The 18,703-nt window shown below is 48.4% G+C and overlaps 1 protein-coding gene across 1 annotated transcript; it reads right to left on the bottom strand.

Annotated features, from left to right (window-relative positions):
- Window positions 1-903: 903 nt before the first annotated feature.
- On the bottom strand, window positions 904-15,954 carry LOC144598365 (fatty acid-binding protein, liver-like). Its single transcript, XM_078408447.1, has 5 exons — window positions 15,888-15,954; window positions 11,868-12,043; window positions 10,185-10,277; window positions 2,575-2,619; window positions 904-1,017 (listed from the first exon to the last, which is right to left on the bottom strand). Exons 1-5 carry the CDS (start codon window positions 15,952-15,954, stop codon window positions 904-906), a joined length of 495 nt encoding a protein of 164 aa, XP_078264573.1.
- Window positions 15,955-18,703: the final 2,749 nt, after the last annotated feature.

Below are 18,703 nucleotides of genomic sequence, written 5' to 3' on the forward strand. Positions count from 1 at the left end.
AAATATGTTTGTTTAAAAAAAAAACACCCTGTCTGCTGCTGACTGACCTGGGTTCTGGCACTCATCCCTTCCAACAGGGAACCTGCACGGTGGCGCAGCGGTAGAGTTGCTGCCTTACAGCGAATGCAGCGCCGGACACTCAGGTTCGATCCTGACTACGGGCGCCGTCTGTACGGAGTTTGTACGTTCTCCCCGGGACCTGCATGGGTTTTCTCCGAGATCTTCGGTTTCCTCCCGCACTACAAAGACGTACAGGTTTGTAGGTTAATTGATTGGGTAAAATGTAAAAATTGTCCCTAGTGTGTGTAGGATAGTGTTAGTGTGCGGGGATCGCTGGGTGGGCCAAAGGGCTTGTTTCCGCGCTGTATCTCTAAAAAAGAACATCATCGATGATGCCACCTGGTCCCGTTGCCCTTTGCCCTCTTTCAACTACGTTACCCCTTCCACCCACAGCGGCACGGTGGCGCAGCGGTAGAGTCTCTGCCTTGCAGCGCCAGGGATCCCGGGTTCGATCCCGACTACGGGCGCTTGTCTGTACGGAGTTTGCACGTTCTCCCCGTGGTCTTTCTCCCAGTGCTTCGGTTTCCCCCACATTCAAACGATTGCTTGTGTCGTAAACTTTCGTTCCACCTGATCTGTGTAAGTGGCAGCCTGGGAGCTAATTTGATAGACGAGACGCTGGTCGCTATAGTTATTTGAAACCTCTTCACAGGGTAACAGTTAATTGAAAACAGTTAACAGTTATTTATTCACAAAATGCTGGAGTAACTCAGCAGGTCAGGCAACATCTCGGGAGAGAAGGAATGGGTGACGTTCCGGGTCGAGACCCTTCTTCAGACTGGTCTGTCTGAAGAAGGGTCTCGACCCGAAACGTCACCCATTCCTCCGCCCTCATGCTTTCTCCTACGGGGAGCAGTCCTCGCCACCCAGCGACGATTTTCCTTCTCCCGTCTCCGGCTTTCCTCCACCTCCCGGGCTCGCTGGGATGGCAGTCTGAAGTCTTCTTTCGTGTGTCAACTACAACAATCAAATGTGGCAATTGGTGCTTCAGAGTACCGCGGTTGACTCTTTGCTGCAATTCTTCCCCGTTCCGTAGAACTACCCAGGGTGGACGACGAGAACCTAAAGCAGCCCCCACCCCCGCAGTCTGAAGTAGACAGTCCCGATTGGAAACGTCACCCATCCTTTTCCTCCAGAGATGTCAGTTGTACAGGGCATTGGTGAGACCACACCTGGAGTATTGTGTACAGTTTTGGTCTCCTAATCTGAGGAAAGACATTCTTGCCATAGAGGGAGTACAGAGAAGGTTCACCAGATTGATTCCTGGGATGGCAGGATTTTCATATGAAGAAAGACTGGATAGACTCGGCTTGTACTCGCTGGAATTTAGAAGATTGAGGGGGGATCTTATAGAAACGTACAAAATTCTTAAGGGGTTGGACAGGCTAGATGCAGGAAGATTGTTCCCGATGTTGGGGAAGTCCAGAACCAGGGGTCACAGTTTAAGGATAAGTGGGAAGTCTTTTAGGACCGAGATGAGAAAGTTTTTTTCACACAGAGTGGTGAATCTGTGGAATTCTCTGCCACAGAAGTTGAGGCCTGTTCATTGGCTATATTTAAGAGGGAGTTAGATGTGGCCCTTGTGGCTAAAGGGATCAGGGGGTATGGAGAGAAGGCAGGTACGGGATACTGAGTTGGATGATCAGCCATGATCATATTGAATGGCGGTGCAGGCTCGAAGGGCCGAATGGGCTACTCCTGCACCTATTTTCTATGTTTCTATGTTTCGATGCTGCCCCCTGACCCGATGAGTTACCCTAGCATTTGTGACCATCATTGATTATGATCAGTACTACGTCATGCAAGACCCCTCAACTTCATCCAAGGACCCAAACAGTCTTTCCAGGTGAGACAGAGGTTCACATGCACCTCCTCCAACCTCATCTATTGTATCCGCTGCTCTAGATGTCAACTTCTTTACATCGGCGAAACCAAACGCAGGCTCGGCGATCATTTCACTCAACACCTTCGCTCAGTCCGCCTCAACCAACCTGATCTCCCGGTGGCTGAGCACTTCAACTCCCCCTCCCACTCCCAGTCTGACCTTTCTGTCATGGGCCTCCTCCAGTGCCATAGTGAGGCCCACCGGAAATTGGAGGAACAGCACCTCATATTTCGCCTGGGCAGCTTGCAGCCCAGCTGTATGAACATCGACTTCTCCAACTTTAGATAGTTCCTCTGTCCCTCTCTTCCCCTCCCCCTTCCCAGTTCTCCCTCTATCTTCCTGTCTCCACCTATATCCTTCCTTTGTCCCGCCCCTCCTGACATCAGTCTGAAGACGGGTCTCGACCCGAAACGTCACCCATTCCTTCTCTCCTGAGATGCTGCCTGACCCGCTGAGTTACTCCATCATTTTGTGAAATAAATACCTTCGATTTGTACCAGCATCTGCAGTTATTTTCTTACGTTATGCAAGAGATGCACAAAAAGTCAGACAAAAGGCTATTCTCACAAGGTTTTATTTTTAATGTTACTCCTCAGGCAGCGCGCGGTCCCCTGCGTCCTTCATCTAACCCTCGTGCTGGTTCTCTTGAAAGCGATATCACCAACGGTCATTATCTGTAACGAGAATTTGGTTTAGTTCAGTTTAGTTTAGTTTAGAGATAGAAACATAGAAACATAGAAAATAGGTGCAGGAGTAGGCCATTCAGCCCTTCGAGCCTGCACCGCCATTCAATATGATCATGGCTGATCATCCAACTCAGTATCCCGTACCTGCCTTCTCTCCATACCCCCTGATCCCTTTAGCCACAAGGGCCACATCTAACTCCCTCTTAAATATAGCCTTAACTGGCCTCAACTACCTTCTGTGGCAGAGAATTCCACAGATTCACCACTCTCTGTGTGAAAAAAAACTTTCTCATCTCGGTCCTAAAAGACTTCCCCCTTATCCTTAAACTGCGACCCCTTGTTCTGGATACAGCGCGGAAACTGGCTCTTCAGCCCAGTGATCCCTGCACATAATTCTATCCTGCACACACTGGGGACAAGTTGCATTTATACCAAGCCATTAACTTACAAACCTGTACGTCTTTGGATTGTGGGAGGAAACCGAAGCCCTCAGAGAAAACCCACGCGGTCACGGGGGGGGAACGTACAAACTCCGCAAAGGCAGCACCCGTAGTCGATCCGTGCTTTTGTGCCTGCGCATACATCTGTGTATGTGTGCTTTCCATGATAGGTGTTTTAACACTCTCTTGAACCTCATCCCAATCATCGCTTTGTTTAAGTAGTACATTTTCAAACTTAATTTTTACTATTCATTTGCTGTTATCCCTTATTCGCATATTATTATATTACTTTGTATCCTGCTATATTTTGGACACTAAGAGGTTAATGCTAGGCTTACGTGTGGACTGGGCAGGGCCAGAGAACGTTCAGCTTCGATGTGTTCAGCAGCGGTAGAGTTGCTGCCTTACAGCGAATGCAGCGCCGGAGACTCAGGTTCGATCCTGACTACGGGCGCTGTCTGTACGGAGTTTGTACGTTCTCCCCGTGACCTGCGTGGGTTATCTCCGAGATCTTCCGTTTCCTCCCACACTCCAAAGACGTACAGGTATGTAGGTTAATTGGCTGGGCAAATGTAAAAATTGTCCCTAGATGGTGTAGGATAGTGTTAGTGTGCGAGGATCGTTGGGCGGCGCGGACCCGGTGGGCCGAAGGGCCTGTTTCTGCGCTGTATCTCTAAATCTAAAAATCTAAACCAGCAGCCAAGATGTAATCGGTTATAGATCTTACTGACAAGAAGATCAGTAAGAAATCTATGCCGAGTGAATCAATGACAAGTCGAGGACAAGAGATATGCCAATAGGTTATATTGCAACTTCAAATAAAGACGACTATTTCAAATGTCGCGAAGGTCTCTGTTATTGTGATTGCTTGCGTCGTAAACTTTCGTTCCACCTGATCTGTGTAAGTGGCAGCCTGGGAGCTAATTTGATAGACGAGACGCTGGTCGCTATAGTTATTTGAAACCTCTTCACAGGGTAACAGTTAATTGAAAACAGTTAACAGTTATTTATTCACAAAATGCTGGAGTAACTCAGCAGGTCAGGCAACATCTCGGGAGAGAAGGAATGGGTGACGTTCCGGGTCGAGACCCTTCTTCAGACCGGTCTGTCTGAAGAAGGGTCTCGACCCGAAACGTCACCCATTCCTCCGCCCTCATGCCTTCTCCTACGGGGAGCAGTCCTCGCCACCCAGCGACGATTTTCCTTCTCCCGTCTCCGACTTTCCTCCACCTCCCGGGCTCGCTGGGATGGCAGTCTGAAGTCTTCTTTCGTGTGTCAAGTCAAATTTATCAATCAAATGTGGCAATTGGTGCTTCAGAGTACCGCGGTTGACTCTTTGCTGCAATTCTTCCCCGTTCCGTAGAACTACCCAGGGTGGACGACGGGAACCTAAAGCAGCCCCCACCCCCGCAGTCTGAAGTAGACAGTCCCGATTGGAAACGTCACCCATCCTTTTCCTCCAGAGATGTCAGTTGTACAGGGCATTGGTGAGACCACACCTGGAGTATTGCGTACAGTTTTGGTCTCCTAATCTGAGGAAAGACATTCTTGCCATAGAGGGAGTACAGAGAAGGTTCACCAGATTGATTCCTGGGATGGCAGGATTTTCATATGAAGAAAGACTGGATAGACTCGGCTTGTACTCGCTGGAATTTAGAAGATTGAGGGGGGATCTTATAGAAACGTACAAAATTCAGTCACTGAAAGGAAGCATGTAGGTACAGCAGGCAGTGAAGAAAGCCAATGGAATGTTGGCCTTCATAACAAGAGGAGTTGAGTATAGGAGCAAAGAGGTCCTTCTGCAGTTGTACAGGGCCCTAGTGAGACCGCACTTGGAGTACTGTGTGCGGTTTTGGTCTCCAAATTTGAGGAAGGATATTCTTGCTATTGAGGGCGTGCAGCGTAGGTTTACTAGGTTAATTCCCGGAATGGCAGGACTATCATATGTTGAAAGACTGGAGCGACTAGGCTTGTATACACTGGAATTTAGGATGAGAGAAGATCTTATCGAAACGTATAAGATTATTAAGGGGCAGGAAACATGTTCCCAATGTTGGGGGAGTCCAGAACCAGGGGCCACAGTTTAAGAATAAGGGGTAGGCCATTTAGAACTGAGATGAGGAAAAACATTTTCAGTCAGAGAGTTGTGAATCTGTGGAATTCTCTGCCCCAGAAGGCAGTGGAGGCCAATTCTCTGAATGCATTAAGGATAATCTTAAGGATAGCGGAGTCAGGGGGTATGGGGAGAATAATATAAGAAAATAACTGCAGATGCTGGTACAAATCGATTTATTCACAAAATGCTGGAGTAACTCAGCAGGTCAGGCAGCATCTCGGGAGAGAAGGAATGGGTGACGTTTCGGGTCGAGACCCTTCTTCATATCATATCATATCATATACATACAGCCGGAAACAGGCCTTTTCGGCCCTCCAAGTCCGTGCCGCCCAGTGATCCCCATACATTAACATTATCCTACACCCACTAGGGACAATTTTTACATTTACCCAGCCAATTAACCTACATACCTGTACGTCTTTGGAGTGTGGGAGGAAACCGAAGATCTCGGAGTAAACCCACGCAGGTCACGGGGAGAACGTACAAACTCCTTACAGTGCAGCACCCGTAGTCAGGATCGAACCTGAGTCTCCGGCGCTGCATTCGCTGTAAAGCAGCAACTCTACCGCTGCGCTACCGTGCCGTCAGAATGATGCAGGAACGGGGTGGGGTACTGATTGAGAATGATCATCCATGATCACATTGAATGGCGGTGCTGGCTCGAAGTGCCGAATGGCCTCTTCCTGCACCTATTGTCTATTGTCTATTGTCTATTGAAAAGGTAATAAGATTTAACACTGATATTACCTTCCATTTGTTACTGTCGTAAACATGATAATATTCAGGGACTTTGTGCTAGTGATCTGATTAGTGGAATAGACAAATCAAAGGATCTGTAAGTAGATTTTAAAGCTTGCATTCGCAACCTTTTTGTCAACCAAAATGTTTTCCAGTCAATTAAATACTTTGGAGCAAAGAGGGCTTTCTCCGAGATCTTCGGTTTCCTCCCACACTCCAAAGACGTACAGGTTTGAGGGTTAATTGGCTTGGTATAAATGTAAAACACTGTCCGCATTGTGTATAGGGTAGCGTTATTATGCGAGGATCGCTAGTCGGTGCGGACTTCATTGGGCCGAAGGGCCTGTTTACGCGCTGTATCTCTAAACTAACTAAACTAAGCTATTAGAGAAACTCAGCAGGTTAAGCAGCAACTGTGGATGGCTTTGGAATTGTTATTGGTTTGAGTCTACTCACTGAAGTTTAGAAGGTTGAGGGGGGACCTCATTGAAACTTACATTGAGTACTAAAAACATAGAATCATAGAAAATAGGTGCAGGAGGAGGCCATTCGGCCCCTTCGAGCCAGCACCACCATTCATTGTGATCATGGCTGATTATCCACAATCAGTAACCTGTGTAAGGCATTGATAGAGTGGATGTGGAGAGGATGTTTCCACTGGTGGGAGAGTCTGGGACCAGAGGTCATAGCCTCAGAATTAAAGCACGCTCTTTTAGAAAGGAGGAGGAACGTCTTTAGTCAGAGGGTAGTAAATCTGTGAAGTTCATTGCTACAGAGGGCTGTGGAGGCCAAGTCAGTGAATATTTTTAAGGCAGAGATAGACAATTTCTTGATTAGAACGGGTGTCAAGGGTTATGGGGAGAAGGCAGGAAAATGGGATTAGGAGGCAGAGATCAGCCACGATTGAATGGCGGAGTGGATCCGATGGGCCGAATGGCCTAATTCTACTACTATAACATGTGAACTTGTAAACTTGTGCGTCATGACCCTGCATCAGTACTGAGAGTGTAGAGGGAAGATAGACAGTATGAAGATGTGGGAGAGGGGAACGGGATAGGGGCTGGTAGGAGATAAGTCTCAAAATTGATGGGTTATGTCTCCAATTAAATACTTGGACTTAGGTTTGGTTTCAGGTTTATTATTGTCACACGTACTAAGGTTCAGCGAAAAGTTGTGTTTTAGTTTAGTTTAATTTAGAGATGCAGCACGGAAACAAACCATTCGGCCCAGCGGGTCCACGCTCACCAGCGATCCCCACACACCAACACTATCCTACACACACTAGGGACAATTTTTACATTTACCGAGCCAATTTACCTGTCTTTGGAGACAGCACCCGTAATCGGGATCGAACTAGGGTCTCCGGCGCTGCAAGCGCTGTAAGGCAGTAACTCTACCGCTGCACCGCAGTTCTGTAAGCTGTCCGTACAAGCATTTTGTTTAGTCTGCTATCTTTAGTCAGAAGGTGGTAAATCTGTGAAATGCATTGCCACAGAAGGCTGTGGAGGCCGAGTCAATGGATATTTTCTAAGGCAGATGTAGATAGTTTCTCGATTAGTACGGGTGTCAGAGGTTATGGGGAGAAGGCAGGAGAATGGGGTTAAGAGGGGAAGATAGATTGGCCATGATTGAATGGTGGCGTAGACCTGATGGGCTGAATGGTCTTATGGACTTATGAACTTATGAATCCAAATAGATCAGTTAATACCAAACAAAAATACAATTAGGTCAAACTCAAATGCAATAGATAAAGCAAAGGGGAAGATACAGAGTGCAGAATATAGTTCTCAGCAATGTAGTGCATCAGTTCCATAGACAAAGTCCAATGTCCGCAATGGGGTAGAGGTAAATCCTATTACCCTAGCTAATGGAAGTACTGTTCAGAAGCCTGGTAACAGAGGGGAAGAAGCTGTTCGTGAGTCTGGTGGTGTGCACTTTCAAGCTTCTGTACCTTCTGCTGGGCGAGATGGGGAGAAAAAGGAATGGCCAGGGCGGGACAAATCTTTGATTATGTCGGCTGCTTTTCTGAGGTAGAATGAATTGTAGATGGAGTCTGTGTGCAGTTCTGATCATGCTATAGAAAGGAGGTGATTCAACTGGACAGGGTGCAGAAAGTATTTACTAAGGTGTTACTGGGTCTGGAGAGTTTGAGTAGTAATAGAATCAATAAACTGGGTATTTTTCCACTGGGTCGTTGAAAGCTGGAATAGTATATAGAGTCACGAGGAGCAGAGATTATTACGGCTGTCAGACGTTATGGGGAGAAGGCAGGAGAATGGAGTTAGGAGGGAGAGATAGATCAGCCATGATTGAATGGCGGAGTAGACTTGATGGTCTGAATGGCCTAATTCTGCTCCTATCACATGATCTTATGAGGGGTCGGCCATTTAGGACTGAGATGAGGAAAAGCTTTTTCACCCAGAAAGTTGTGAATGTGTGGAATTCTCTGGCACAGAAGGCAGTGGAGGCCAATTCACTGGATGTTTTCAAGAGAGAGTTAGACTTAGCTCTTAGGGCTAAAGGAATCAAGGGGTATGGGGAAAAAGAAGGAACGGTGTACTGATTTTAGATGTTCAGCCATGATTATAATGAATGGAGGTACTGGTTCGAAGGGCCGAATGGCCTACTCCTGCACCAGTTTTCTATGTTTCTATGTCTATGAATAGCCGTGGTATTTTTCACAGGGTAGGGGAGTCTAAAACTAGAGGGCAGAGGTTTAGGGGGAAAGGTGTAGGCCATAAGGTGGGAGGGGAAAGATTTAAAAGGGACCAGAACCCGTCCCTTTGCCTGGGGAAATAGAGCTATACAGCGTGGAAACACACCCCTCGGCCCAACATGTCCATGACACAGAGGGGGTGTGTACCAGGAAAGAGATGCCAGAAGAATCGATAGATATACAGTAGGTAACTTTACGGCATTTAAAAGACACTTAGCGAGGTGCATGGATGGAAAAGTTTCAGGCCCGACGCAAGCAAGTGTGTCTTACTCGGTGAAGCAACTTGGCTGGCATGGGCAAGTTGGGCAGAAGGGTCTGTTTCAGTGCTATGACCTTCGGCCACAAAGTGGCGTAGCAGTAGAGTTGCTGCCTCACAACTGCCCCAGAGACGCGGGTTCGATCCTGACAGCGGGTGCTGTCTGTATGTTGTTTGTACGTTCTCCCTGTGATCCTCGTGGGTTCTCTCCAGGTGCTCTGGTTTCCTCTCACGCTGTGGGTGGAAACCAGAGCACTTGGGAGGAAACAGGTTTGTAAGTCATTTGTCTTTGGTAAAATTGTAAATTGTCCCTTAGTGCGTGTAGGATAGTGTTGGTGTAGGGGTGATCGCTGGTCGCCGAAAGTTGTCCAAAACCGTAGCTTGGTTAGGAGTCTCACAGAGGGGGCTGTTGGATATGGGAGGTGGGGGGATCATCACTGGGAGGTGAGGAATACATCCCATGGAAAAAGACCCGGAGTCTGAAGAAGGGTCTCGACCCGAAACGTCACCTATCCTTGTTCTCCAGAGATGCTGGGGAAGTCCAGAATAAGGGGTCACAGTTTAAGGATAAGGGGGAAGTCTTTTTAGGACCGAGATGAGAACGTTTTTTTTCACACAGAGAGTGGTGAATCTGTGGAATTCTCTGCCACAGAAGGTAGTTGAGGCCAGTTCATTGGTTATATTTAAGAGGGAGTTAGATGTGGCCCTTGTGGCTAAAGGGATCAGGGGGTATGGAGAGAAGGCAGGTACGGGATACTGAGTTGGATGATCAGCCATGATCATATTGAATGGCGGTGCTGGCTCGAAGGGCCGAATGGCCTACTCCTGCACCTATTTTCTATGTTTCTATGTTTCTATGTTTCTATGTTTCTATGCTGCCTGATCTGCTGAGTGACCCCAGCACTTTGTGTTTTTTTTACCATATAACCATATAACAATTACAGCACGGAAACAGGCCCGTTCGGCCCTACCAGTCCACGCCGACCACTTTCTCTGACCTAGTCTCATCTACCTGCTCTCAGACCATAACCCTCCAATCCCCTCCCATCCATATACCTATCCAATTTACTCTTAAATAATAAAATCGAGCCTGCCTCCACCACTTCCACCGGAAGCTCATTCCACACAGCCACCACCCTCTGAGTAAAGAAGTTACCCCTCATGTTACCCCTAAACTTTTGTCCCTTAATTCTGAAGTTGGGTTGGTTAAGACTTTTTTTTAAAAAAAGATCAACACCAAAGCTTGTTATGGAGGATGTCCCACACCATTGGGGAAAGGTGACTTACGATAACCAATTGGTCTCCGATGATCTCTATGACCGCAGTAATGTTTTGTATCTTGGCAAGAAGTTTCTTGTTCCCCACAGCGTTGACTAAACCCTACAACAGTAAGAAATAAAGTGGTTAAAAATAAACCCTTGGAAATCTTGACTGGCAATTCAACTTCACAAGTACCAGCCCTCCCTGGTTGATCTACTCCTGGTTTATGGACAGCCCGCATGTACAGTATATGGGCAGCGGTGGCACGGTGGCAGAGCGATAGAGTTGCTGCCTCACAGCTCCAGAGACCCAGGTTCAATCCTGACTACAGGTGCCGCCTGTACGAAGTTTGTACAGAATGGAGATGAGGAAAAACACTTTCAGTCAGAGAGTTGTAAATCTATGTAAATCTATGGCACCTTCAGACTCAGGAACAGCTTCATCCCCAGGGCCATAGCTGCTATGAACCGGTACTGCTGAGCCGGATGGTCACATCGCACAGCGAACCAGCACAGACCTACTTGTACTTTATTCTGTCTTAAAACTGTTACAATTTGTTTCGCTGGGTTGTTTTATTTAAATTAATTAAATTATTGCATCGTCTGGGAGGCGCATTCCCAATCTCGTTGTACCCCTGTACAATGACAATAAAGATATATTGTATTGTATTGTATTGTATTCTCTGCCTCAGAAGGCAGTGGAGGCCAATTCTCTGAATGCATTCAAGCGAGAGCTAGATAGAGCTCTTCAGGATAGCGGAGTCAGGGGGTATGGGGAGAAGGCAGGAACGGGGTACTGATTGAAAATGATCAGCCATGATCACATTGAATGGCGGTGCTGGCTCGAAGGGCCGAATGGCCTCCTCCTGCACCTATTGTCTATTGTCTATTGTACATTGTACATTCTCCCTATGATTGCGTGGGTACTCTGGTTTCCTCCCACTCTCCAAAGGCGTGCAGGCTTGTAGTTTAATTGGTTTCATAAGTTATAGGAGCAGAATTAGGCCATTCGGCCCATCAACTCTTCTGTCCTTATCTTTGGCCTTTGCTCCAACCTTCTGCCCATAAAAACCCCACCCCTCACCTGTGTCAACCTATTACCTGCCGCACTTTGTCCTGCCTCTCCCCTCATCCAGCTTTCTTCTCATTCCCCCTCTACATTCGGCTTGAAGAAGTGTCCCAACCCTCATCATCGCCTATCCATGTTCTCCAGAGACGCTGCCTGACCCATTGAGTTATTCCAGCACTCTGTATCCTACAATTTCATAGATAAAGTCTTTTTAGTTTAGAGAAACAACGTGGAAACAGTCCCTTCGACCCACCGAATCCGTGCTGACCAGTGATCCCCACCATTAACACTATCCTACGCACACTAGGAACAATTTTACATTCATACCAAGCCAAGTAACCTGCAATCCTGTAGTAGGGTTTCACCTGTAGTTTTCCACCAGTGGGAGGAAGCCGGGTGCACTGGTTTCCTCCCACACTTGGGAGTGTGGGAGGAAACCGGAGCACCTGGAGAAAACCCACGCAGGTGACGGGGAGAGCGTACAAACTCCGTACAGACAGCACCGGTAGTCAGGATCAAACCCGGGTCTTTGCGCTGTGAGGCAGCAACTCTACCGCTGCACCACTGTGCCACTGAATCCGAAAGTCATTCAAAACTGGGCAGAAGAAATGGGTGTACACACTTAACGCAGGGAAGGGTTACCTTAATCTGTTCCCCAGTGGGTCCCGGGACTTCCATCTCCTCTCCAATGGTAAACTCATTAACAATCGTTTCACCGCCCTTAGTTTCAGTGGCCTTGAAGTGGTCTCCAGTTTGGATAATTTCAGTAACACTCTTGAGGTGTTTCCTCCCTTTCTCGATCAGGTCATCAGGGATACCTGGAAATCGAACAAGGTGGTCTTTAACCGGGAAAAATCTTCAACAGGGGATATGGCCATAATAGACAATAGACAATAGACAATAGGTGCAGGAGTAGCCCATTCGGCCCTTCGAGCCAGCACCGCCATTCAATGTGATCATGGCTGATCATTCTCAATCAGTACCCCGTTCCTGCCTTCTCCCCATACCCCCTGACTCCGCTATCCTTAAGAGCTCTATCCAGCTCTCTCTTGAATGCATTCAGAGAATTGGCCTCCACTGCCTTCTGAGGCAGAGAATTCCACAGATTCACAACTCTCTGACGGAAAAGGTTTTTCCTCATCTCCGTTCTAAATGGCCTACCCCTTATTCTTAAACTGTGGCCCCTTGTTCTGGACTCCCCCAACATTGGGAACATGTTTCCTGCCTCTAACGTGTCCAACCCCTTAATAATCTTATACGTTTCGATAAGATCTCCTCTCATCCAAAGGCATTCGATCCGTTAACCCACCTGCGAATCACACAAGACACCACGTGTCGCGTACACCCGGCGTGCCGCGGCACGGTGGCGCAGCGGTAGAGTTGTTGCCTCACAGCGCCAGAGACCCTGGTTCGATCCTGATCACGGGTCCTGTCGGTACGGAATTTGTACATTGTCCCCGTGATCGCGTGGGTCTTCTCCGGGTTTGCTCCCACATTCCAAAGACGTGCGGGTTTATACGTTAATTGGCTTCTGCCAATTATAGATTGTCCCCAGTGTGTAGGATAGTGCTAGAGTGCGAGGGGATCGTTGGCCGGTGCGGGCTCGGTGGGCCAAAGGGCCTGTTTTTAAGTGTACCTCTAAAGTCTAAAGAGATCTTTTTGTCTAGTACGTTGAGCAGTCCTTAGTCCAGGCGTTACACTGACCCTATTCCCCAACTCTTGCTCCGCTATATTGACCAACGCATCGCACCTATGCAGAACTCATGGACTTTATTAGCTTCACCACTAACTTTCACCCTGCCCTCACATTTTCCTGGACTATCTCGGCCACCTCTTTCCCCTATCTCCATCTCACCGTCCCCATCACAAGAGACAGACCATCTCGTGACATAGTGTACCTGTGCCTGCACTGCCCAGCAGCTGCGGCCTACCTGCGGTCCATTTGTCTTTTGCGTTTTTTGTTGTTTCTTGTCTTAATCGTAGTGTTTAGATGTGATGTAGTGTTGTTTGTGATTGTATACTATGTGTGGGGGGGGAACTGTAAAATTGTCTCTTCTGAACGGAGACGCGACCTTTGTTTTCTGGGTGGTGTCTCCGTTCCCGCTGCGGCCTACCACCGGCCAACACCTGGAGCTGGCGGCCTCCAGCTGGGACCACCTGGGGCTCAGGTTCACAGAGCCCGTGGACCGGACTTACCACCTGTGGAGCTGGCTGCTTTCGGAGGCAGTGGTGGCGCTGCGGGAGCGGCTGCGACTCGCCCTCGGAGGCTTCGGCCGCGGGCCGCGTGGACGTCGGAAGCCCGCAGGCCCCTGGGTGGGGGCCGACATCGGGAGCTCTGGCAGCGGCAGCTTGATCGCCCGCCCCGGATCGCGGGGCTTGGGTCGGCCGGCCGCGGACCTTTCATCGTCCGGCGCGGCCTGGAATAGGCCGCGGGATTTTTCTCTGCTCGGCGGGGGCTTCAATGTCGGGAGCCCCGACTGCCCCAACGTGGCAACTTCAACAGCCTGACCGCGGGAGAAGACGGCAGGGGAAGAGAAAATACATTCTGGCCTTCTATCACAGTGAGGAGGTGACTGGAGGAGACCCATTGTGATGGATGTTTCTTTTTTTTGTTTGGTGTTGGTTTGTGGTTGTGTAATTGCTTATTTTATTGCTCTTACTGTTGGACTGTGGGTGACAAAATCTCATCCAAAAGACTTGTTTTTTTGGATGACAATTAAGGTAATTCTGATTCTGATTCTGATTCTGAAGCAGATATATTACAATACGATACGTTAATGTTACGATATGATTAGGGGCAGCACAGTGACGCAGCGGTAGAGTTGCTGCCTTACAGCGAATGCAGCGCCGGAGACCCGGGTTCGATCCCGACTACGGGCGCCGTCTCTGCCTTCTCCCCGTAACCGCGTGGGTTATCTCCGAGATCCTCGGTTTCCTCCCACATCCAAAGACGTACAGGTATGCAGGTTAATTGGCTTGGTAAATGTTTAAAAAATGACCTTAGTGGGTATAAGATAGTGTTAATACGTGGGGATCGCTGGTCGGCACGGACTAGATGGACTGACAGGGCCTGTTTCCGCGCTGTATCTCTCTAAACTAAACTAAACTAAACTATAGATATGATATGATATGATAGAATTTTATTTATCCCAGGAGGGAAATTGATCTGCCAACAGTCATAAAACAATAGATACACGCAACATGAAATTTAGAGATTTAGATTTAGAGATTTAGAGATGCAGCGCAGAAACAGGCCCTTCGGCCCACCGGGTCCGCGCCGCCCAGCGATCCCCGCACATTAACACTATCCTACACCCACTAGGGACAATTTTTACATTTGCCCAGCCAATTAACCTACATACCTGTACGTCTTTGGAGTGTGGGAGGAAACCGAAGATCTCGGAGAAAACCCACGCAGGTCACGGGGAGAACGTACAAACTCCGTACAGACGGCGCCCGTAGTCAGGATCGAACCTGAGTCTCCGGCGCTGCATTCGCTGTAAGGCAGCAACTCTACCGCTGCGCCACCGTGCCGCCCTTAAATTAAAGTGACGAGTGGAAAGGATTGGGAATGTGCAAAGATCGGGGAGGATGGAGGGGGAGGGAGGGGGGTTGGGGAGTCAATCGCAGTCTACCCCATGACAGAAGGGGGAGGAGTTGTACGGTTTGACAGCCACATGGAAGAAGGATCTCATGTGGCGTTCTGTGGTGCATCTTGGTGGGACCAGCCTGTTGCTGAAGGTGCTCCTCAGGTTGACCAGTGTGTCACGGAGGGGGTGAGCTGGATTGTCCAGGATGTTCTGCAGTTTGAGGAGCGTCCTCCCCACCATTAACGGCACATAAAAGGACAGGATAGGCATGTGGATTTGTGGGGAATGGATGGCGAGGGTTCTGTGCAGGTAGATAAGTGATGGTCTCGGCATTAGTTTAGTTTAGAGATACATCGCGGAATCAGGCCCCTTGGCCCGAGTCTGCACCGACCAGCGACCCCCGCACATTAACACTATCCTACACACAATGGGGACAATTTACACTAATACCAAGCTAATTAACCTACAAAACTGTAGTGTAAGAAAATAACTGCAGATGCTGGTACAAATCGAAGGCATTTATTCACAAAATGCTGGAGTAACTCAGCAGGTCATGCAGCATCTCAGGAGAGAAGGAATGGGTGACGTTTCGGATCGAGACCCTTCTTCTTCTGAAGAAAGGTCTCGACCCGAAACGTCACCCATTCCTTCTCTCCTGAGATGCTGCCTGACCTGCTGAGTTACTCCAGCATTTTGTGAATAAATACAAACCTGTCGTAGTACGCCTTTGGAGTGTGGGAGGAAACCGAAGATAGACAATAGACAATAGACAATAGGTGCAGGAGGAGGCCATTCAGCCCTTCGAGCCAGCACCGCCATTCATTGTGATCATGATCTCGGAGAAAACCCAGGCAAGTCACGGGGAGAACGTACGATCTCCGTACTGACAGTGCCCGTAGTCGGGATTGTACCCGGGTCTCTGGCGCTGCAAGCACTGTAAGGCAGCAACTCTACCACTGCGCCACCGTGCCACCCTAATTATGTTCGACACTGTGGACCTGCTCTTGTGCTGTGCTGTTGTACGTCCAATGATCAAGCAAGCAGTTACCAGACAATGGAAGGATTCACTTACCCAGAGCTTTCATAAAGGGCACAAAGTTTTCCTGGCTCTGCTGTTCGTATTTTCCATTGAACGCCATTGCGAGGTGTTGCTCTGGGCAGCAAAGCCAGATGAGGTTGTCCTGGCCCAAGCTGTTGCCTTCCTTTGCCGTGGAAAGATAAGGGGCATGGTATCTTACGATGCCGATGAATCATTAACTGACTCATACAACAGGCAAGTGAGTAACACTGATAGAGTCATAGAGTGATACAGTGGCCATTCGGCCCATCAAGTCTACCCCACCATTCAATCACCTATCTTTCCCTCTCAACCCCATTCTCCTGCCTTGTCCCCATAGCCCTGGACACCCGTACTAATCAAGAACATATCAATCTCCACTTTAAAAAAACCTTTGACTTGGACTCCACAGCCGACTGTGGCAATGAATCGCATGGTCTATGTTCCTCCACTCCTGGGTTTCTCTGTTCTACGATGGTGGCAAGGGCGGCTCGGTCGCGTGGCGGTAGAGTTGCTGCCTCACAGCGCCAGAGACCCGGGTTCGAGGTCCTTCTGCAGTTGTACAGGGCCCTAGTGAGACCGCACCTGGAGTACTTTGTTCAGTTTTGGGCTCCAAATTTGAGGAAGGATATTCTTGCTATTGAGGGCGTGCAGCGAAGGTTTACTAGGTTGATTCCCGGAATGGTGGGACTGTCATATGTTGAAAGACTGGAGCGACTAGGCTGGTATACACTGGAATTTAGAAGGATGAGAGGAGATCTTATCGAAACATATAAGATTATTAAGGGATTGGACACGTTAGAGGCAAGAAACATGTGGAATTCTCTGCCTCAGAGGGCAGTGGAGGCCAATTCGCTGAATGCATTCAAGAGAGAGCTAGATAGAGCTCTTAAGGGTAGCAGAGTCAGGGGGTATGGGGAGAAGGCAGGAACGGGGTACTGATTGAGAATGATCAGCCATGATCACATTGATTGGCGGTGCTGGCTTGAAGGGCCGAATGGCCTACTCCTGCACCTATTGTCTATTGTCTATTGTCTATTGATCCTGACTACGGGTGCTGTCCGTACGGAGTTTGTACGTTCTCCCCGTGACCTGCGTGGGTTTTCTCCGAGATCTTCGGCTTCCTCCCACACTCCAAAGACGTGCAGGTTTGTCGGTTAAGTAGCTTGGTATAAAGGTAGGATAGTGTTAATGTGCGGGGATCGCTGGTCGGTGGGCCGAATGGCCTGTTTCTGCACTGTATCTCTAAACTAAACTAAACGAAACACTCCCCAGGGCCCTAACATTTACTGTGTGTGACACCTCACATTTTTCAGATTAAACTCCAAGAGTCCTATTGGTTTTGTGCAATTTAAGATTAGATAATCTTCCATGGAAATGTTTGAGTTGTCAATCAAATTTAGGTTATGTTGACATGATACCTTGAAAATAAATATCTTCTGCAATATGTATGTTCAGCAAACTGGGACAATAGGTTGGTGTTGTTTAAAGCTTAAGGTTTGTTTAAGGTTTGTCCACGTTGGAACAGCTGCGATTCACTTGGTCAAAAATAAACTGCTCAATGCAGGAAAAATGTTCCCAATGTCGGGGGAGTCCAGAAGCAGAGGTCACAGTTTAAGAATAAGGGGTAGGCCATTTCAGGGTGAGATGACGGACGAAAAACTTTTTCACCCAGAGAGTTGTGAATCTGTGGAATTCTCTGCCACAGAAGGCAGTGGAGGCCAATTCACTGGATGGATTCAAGAGAGAGTTAAATATAGCTCTTAGGGCTGATGGAATCAAGGGATATGGGGAGAAAGCAGGAACGGGGTACTGATTTTGGGCGATCAGCCATGATCATGTTGAATGCCAGTGCTGGCTCGAAGGGACGAATGGCCTACTCCTGCACCTATTTTTCTTTTCTATGTTTTCTAACTCTGTGAGCCCGTAACATCTGTAGAGGCAGGGAGATCGTTGGCATTTCAAGTTGACCTTGCATTTGGACTTAGGTCAAGTGGACTTGGGGGTGGCACAGCAGGACAGTGGTAGAGTTGCTGCCTTACTGCGCCAGAGACCCGTGTTCGATCCTGACTACGGGTGCTGTCTGTGTGGAGTTTGTACGTTCCCTCTGTGAGCGTGGGTTTCCTGTGGATGCACCAGAATCCTCCCACACTCCAAAGACATACAGGTTTGTAGGTTAATTGGTTTCAAGAAAAAACAATTGTAAATTGTCAGTGTGCAGGATAGTGTTTTAATATGCAGTGATCGCTGGCCAGCCCGGACTCGGTGGGCCGAAGGGCCTGTTTCTGCACTGTGTCTCTAAAGCCTAAAGTCATTCACTGGGCATTCGACATCAAGCCCGTAAGTCTTGAAGTGCCTGTCAGTGAATGTTTCCCTCTCCTTTAAGTGACCCCAGGCCTCATATCTGGGGATGTGTTGGCGGTGGATCAGAACAAGGTTTTACGACTTTCGGTGGTGCTATGCTCTGATAAAGCCACGCGTCAACTAGCTCCGAAGAAAATCCGATCTTAAAGGGGAAAGAACGGGACGGGTCCACTGAAATTTGTCGATAACTTTCAACGAAGGGTGAGTGAAGTCATTAGACCGTGACTCCTACCGTTTATATGTCGATAAGTCGCACTCCCCCGTTAAAAACTGCTGCAAAACGAGTTGGCAAGGCCAGGCTGCCGGAAGAGGAATCAGGTCAGATGGAAGCATCAGCCTCAGCCTCAGCCTCAGCCTCAATTCCAGTGCCGACCCAAGAAGAAATTCCCAAACAGTCCCGAAAGCCACAGCCTAAAAAAATTGGATTGGAGGAATTTCGAACCATAGTTGGTGAGGAGCTTTCAAGT

Source organism: Rhinoraja longicauda, chromosome 1 (assembly GCF_053455715.1).
Source record: "Rhinoraja longicauda isolate Sanriku21f chromosome 1, sRhiLon1.1, whole genome shotgun sequence".
NCBI classification, from domain to species: domain Eukaryota; kingdom Metazoa; phylum Chordata; class Chondrichthyes; order Rajiformes; family Arhynchobatidae; genus Rhinoraja; species Rhinoraja longicauda.

Coding starts and splice junctions, on each gene's coding strand:
- LOC144598365 (XM_078408447.1), bottom strand. CDS start 15,954: ATGGCGTTCAATGGAAAATACGAACAGCAGAGCCAGGAAAACTTTGTG. Junction 10,278..11,867: donor CCACTGGGGAACAGATTAAG/GTAACCCTTCCC, acceptor TTACTGTTGTAG/GGTTTAGTCAACGCTGTGGG. Junction 1,018..2,574: donor TCAAGAGAACCAGCACGAGG/GTTAGATGAAGG, acceptor TGATTGTTGTAG/TTGACACACGAAAGAAGACT.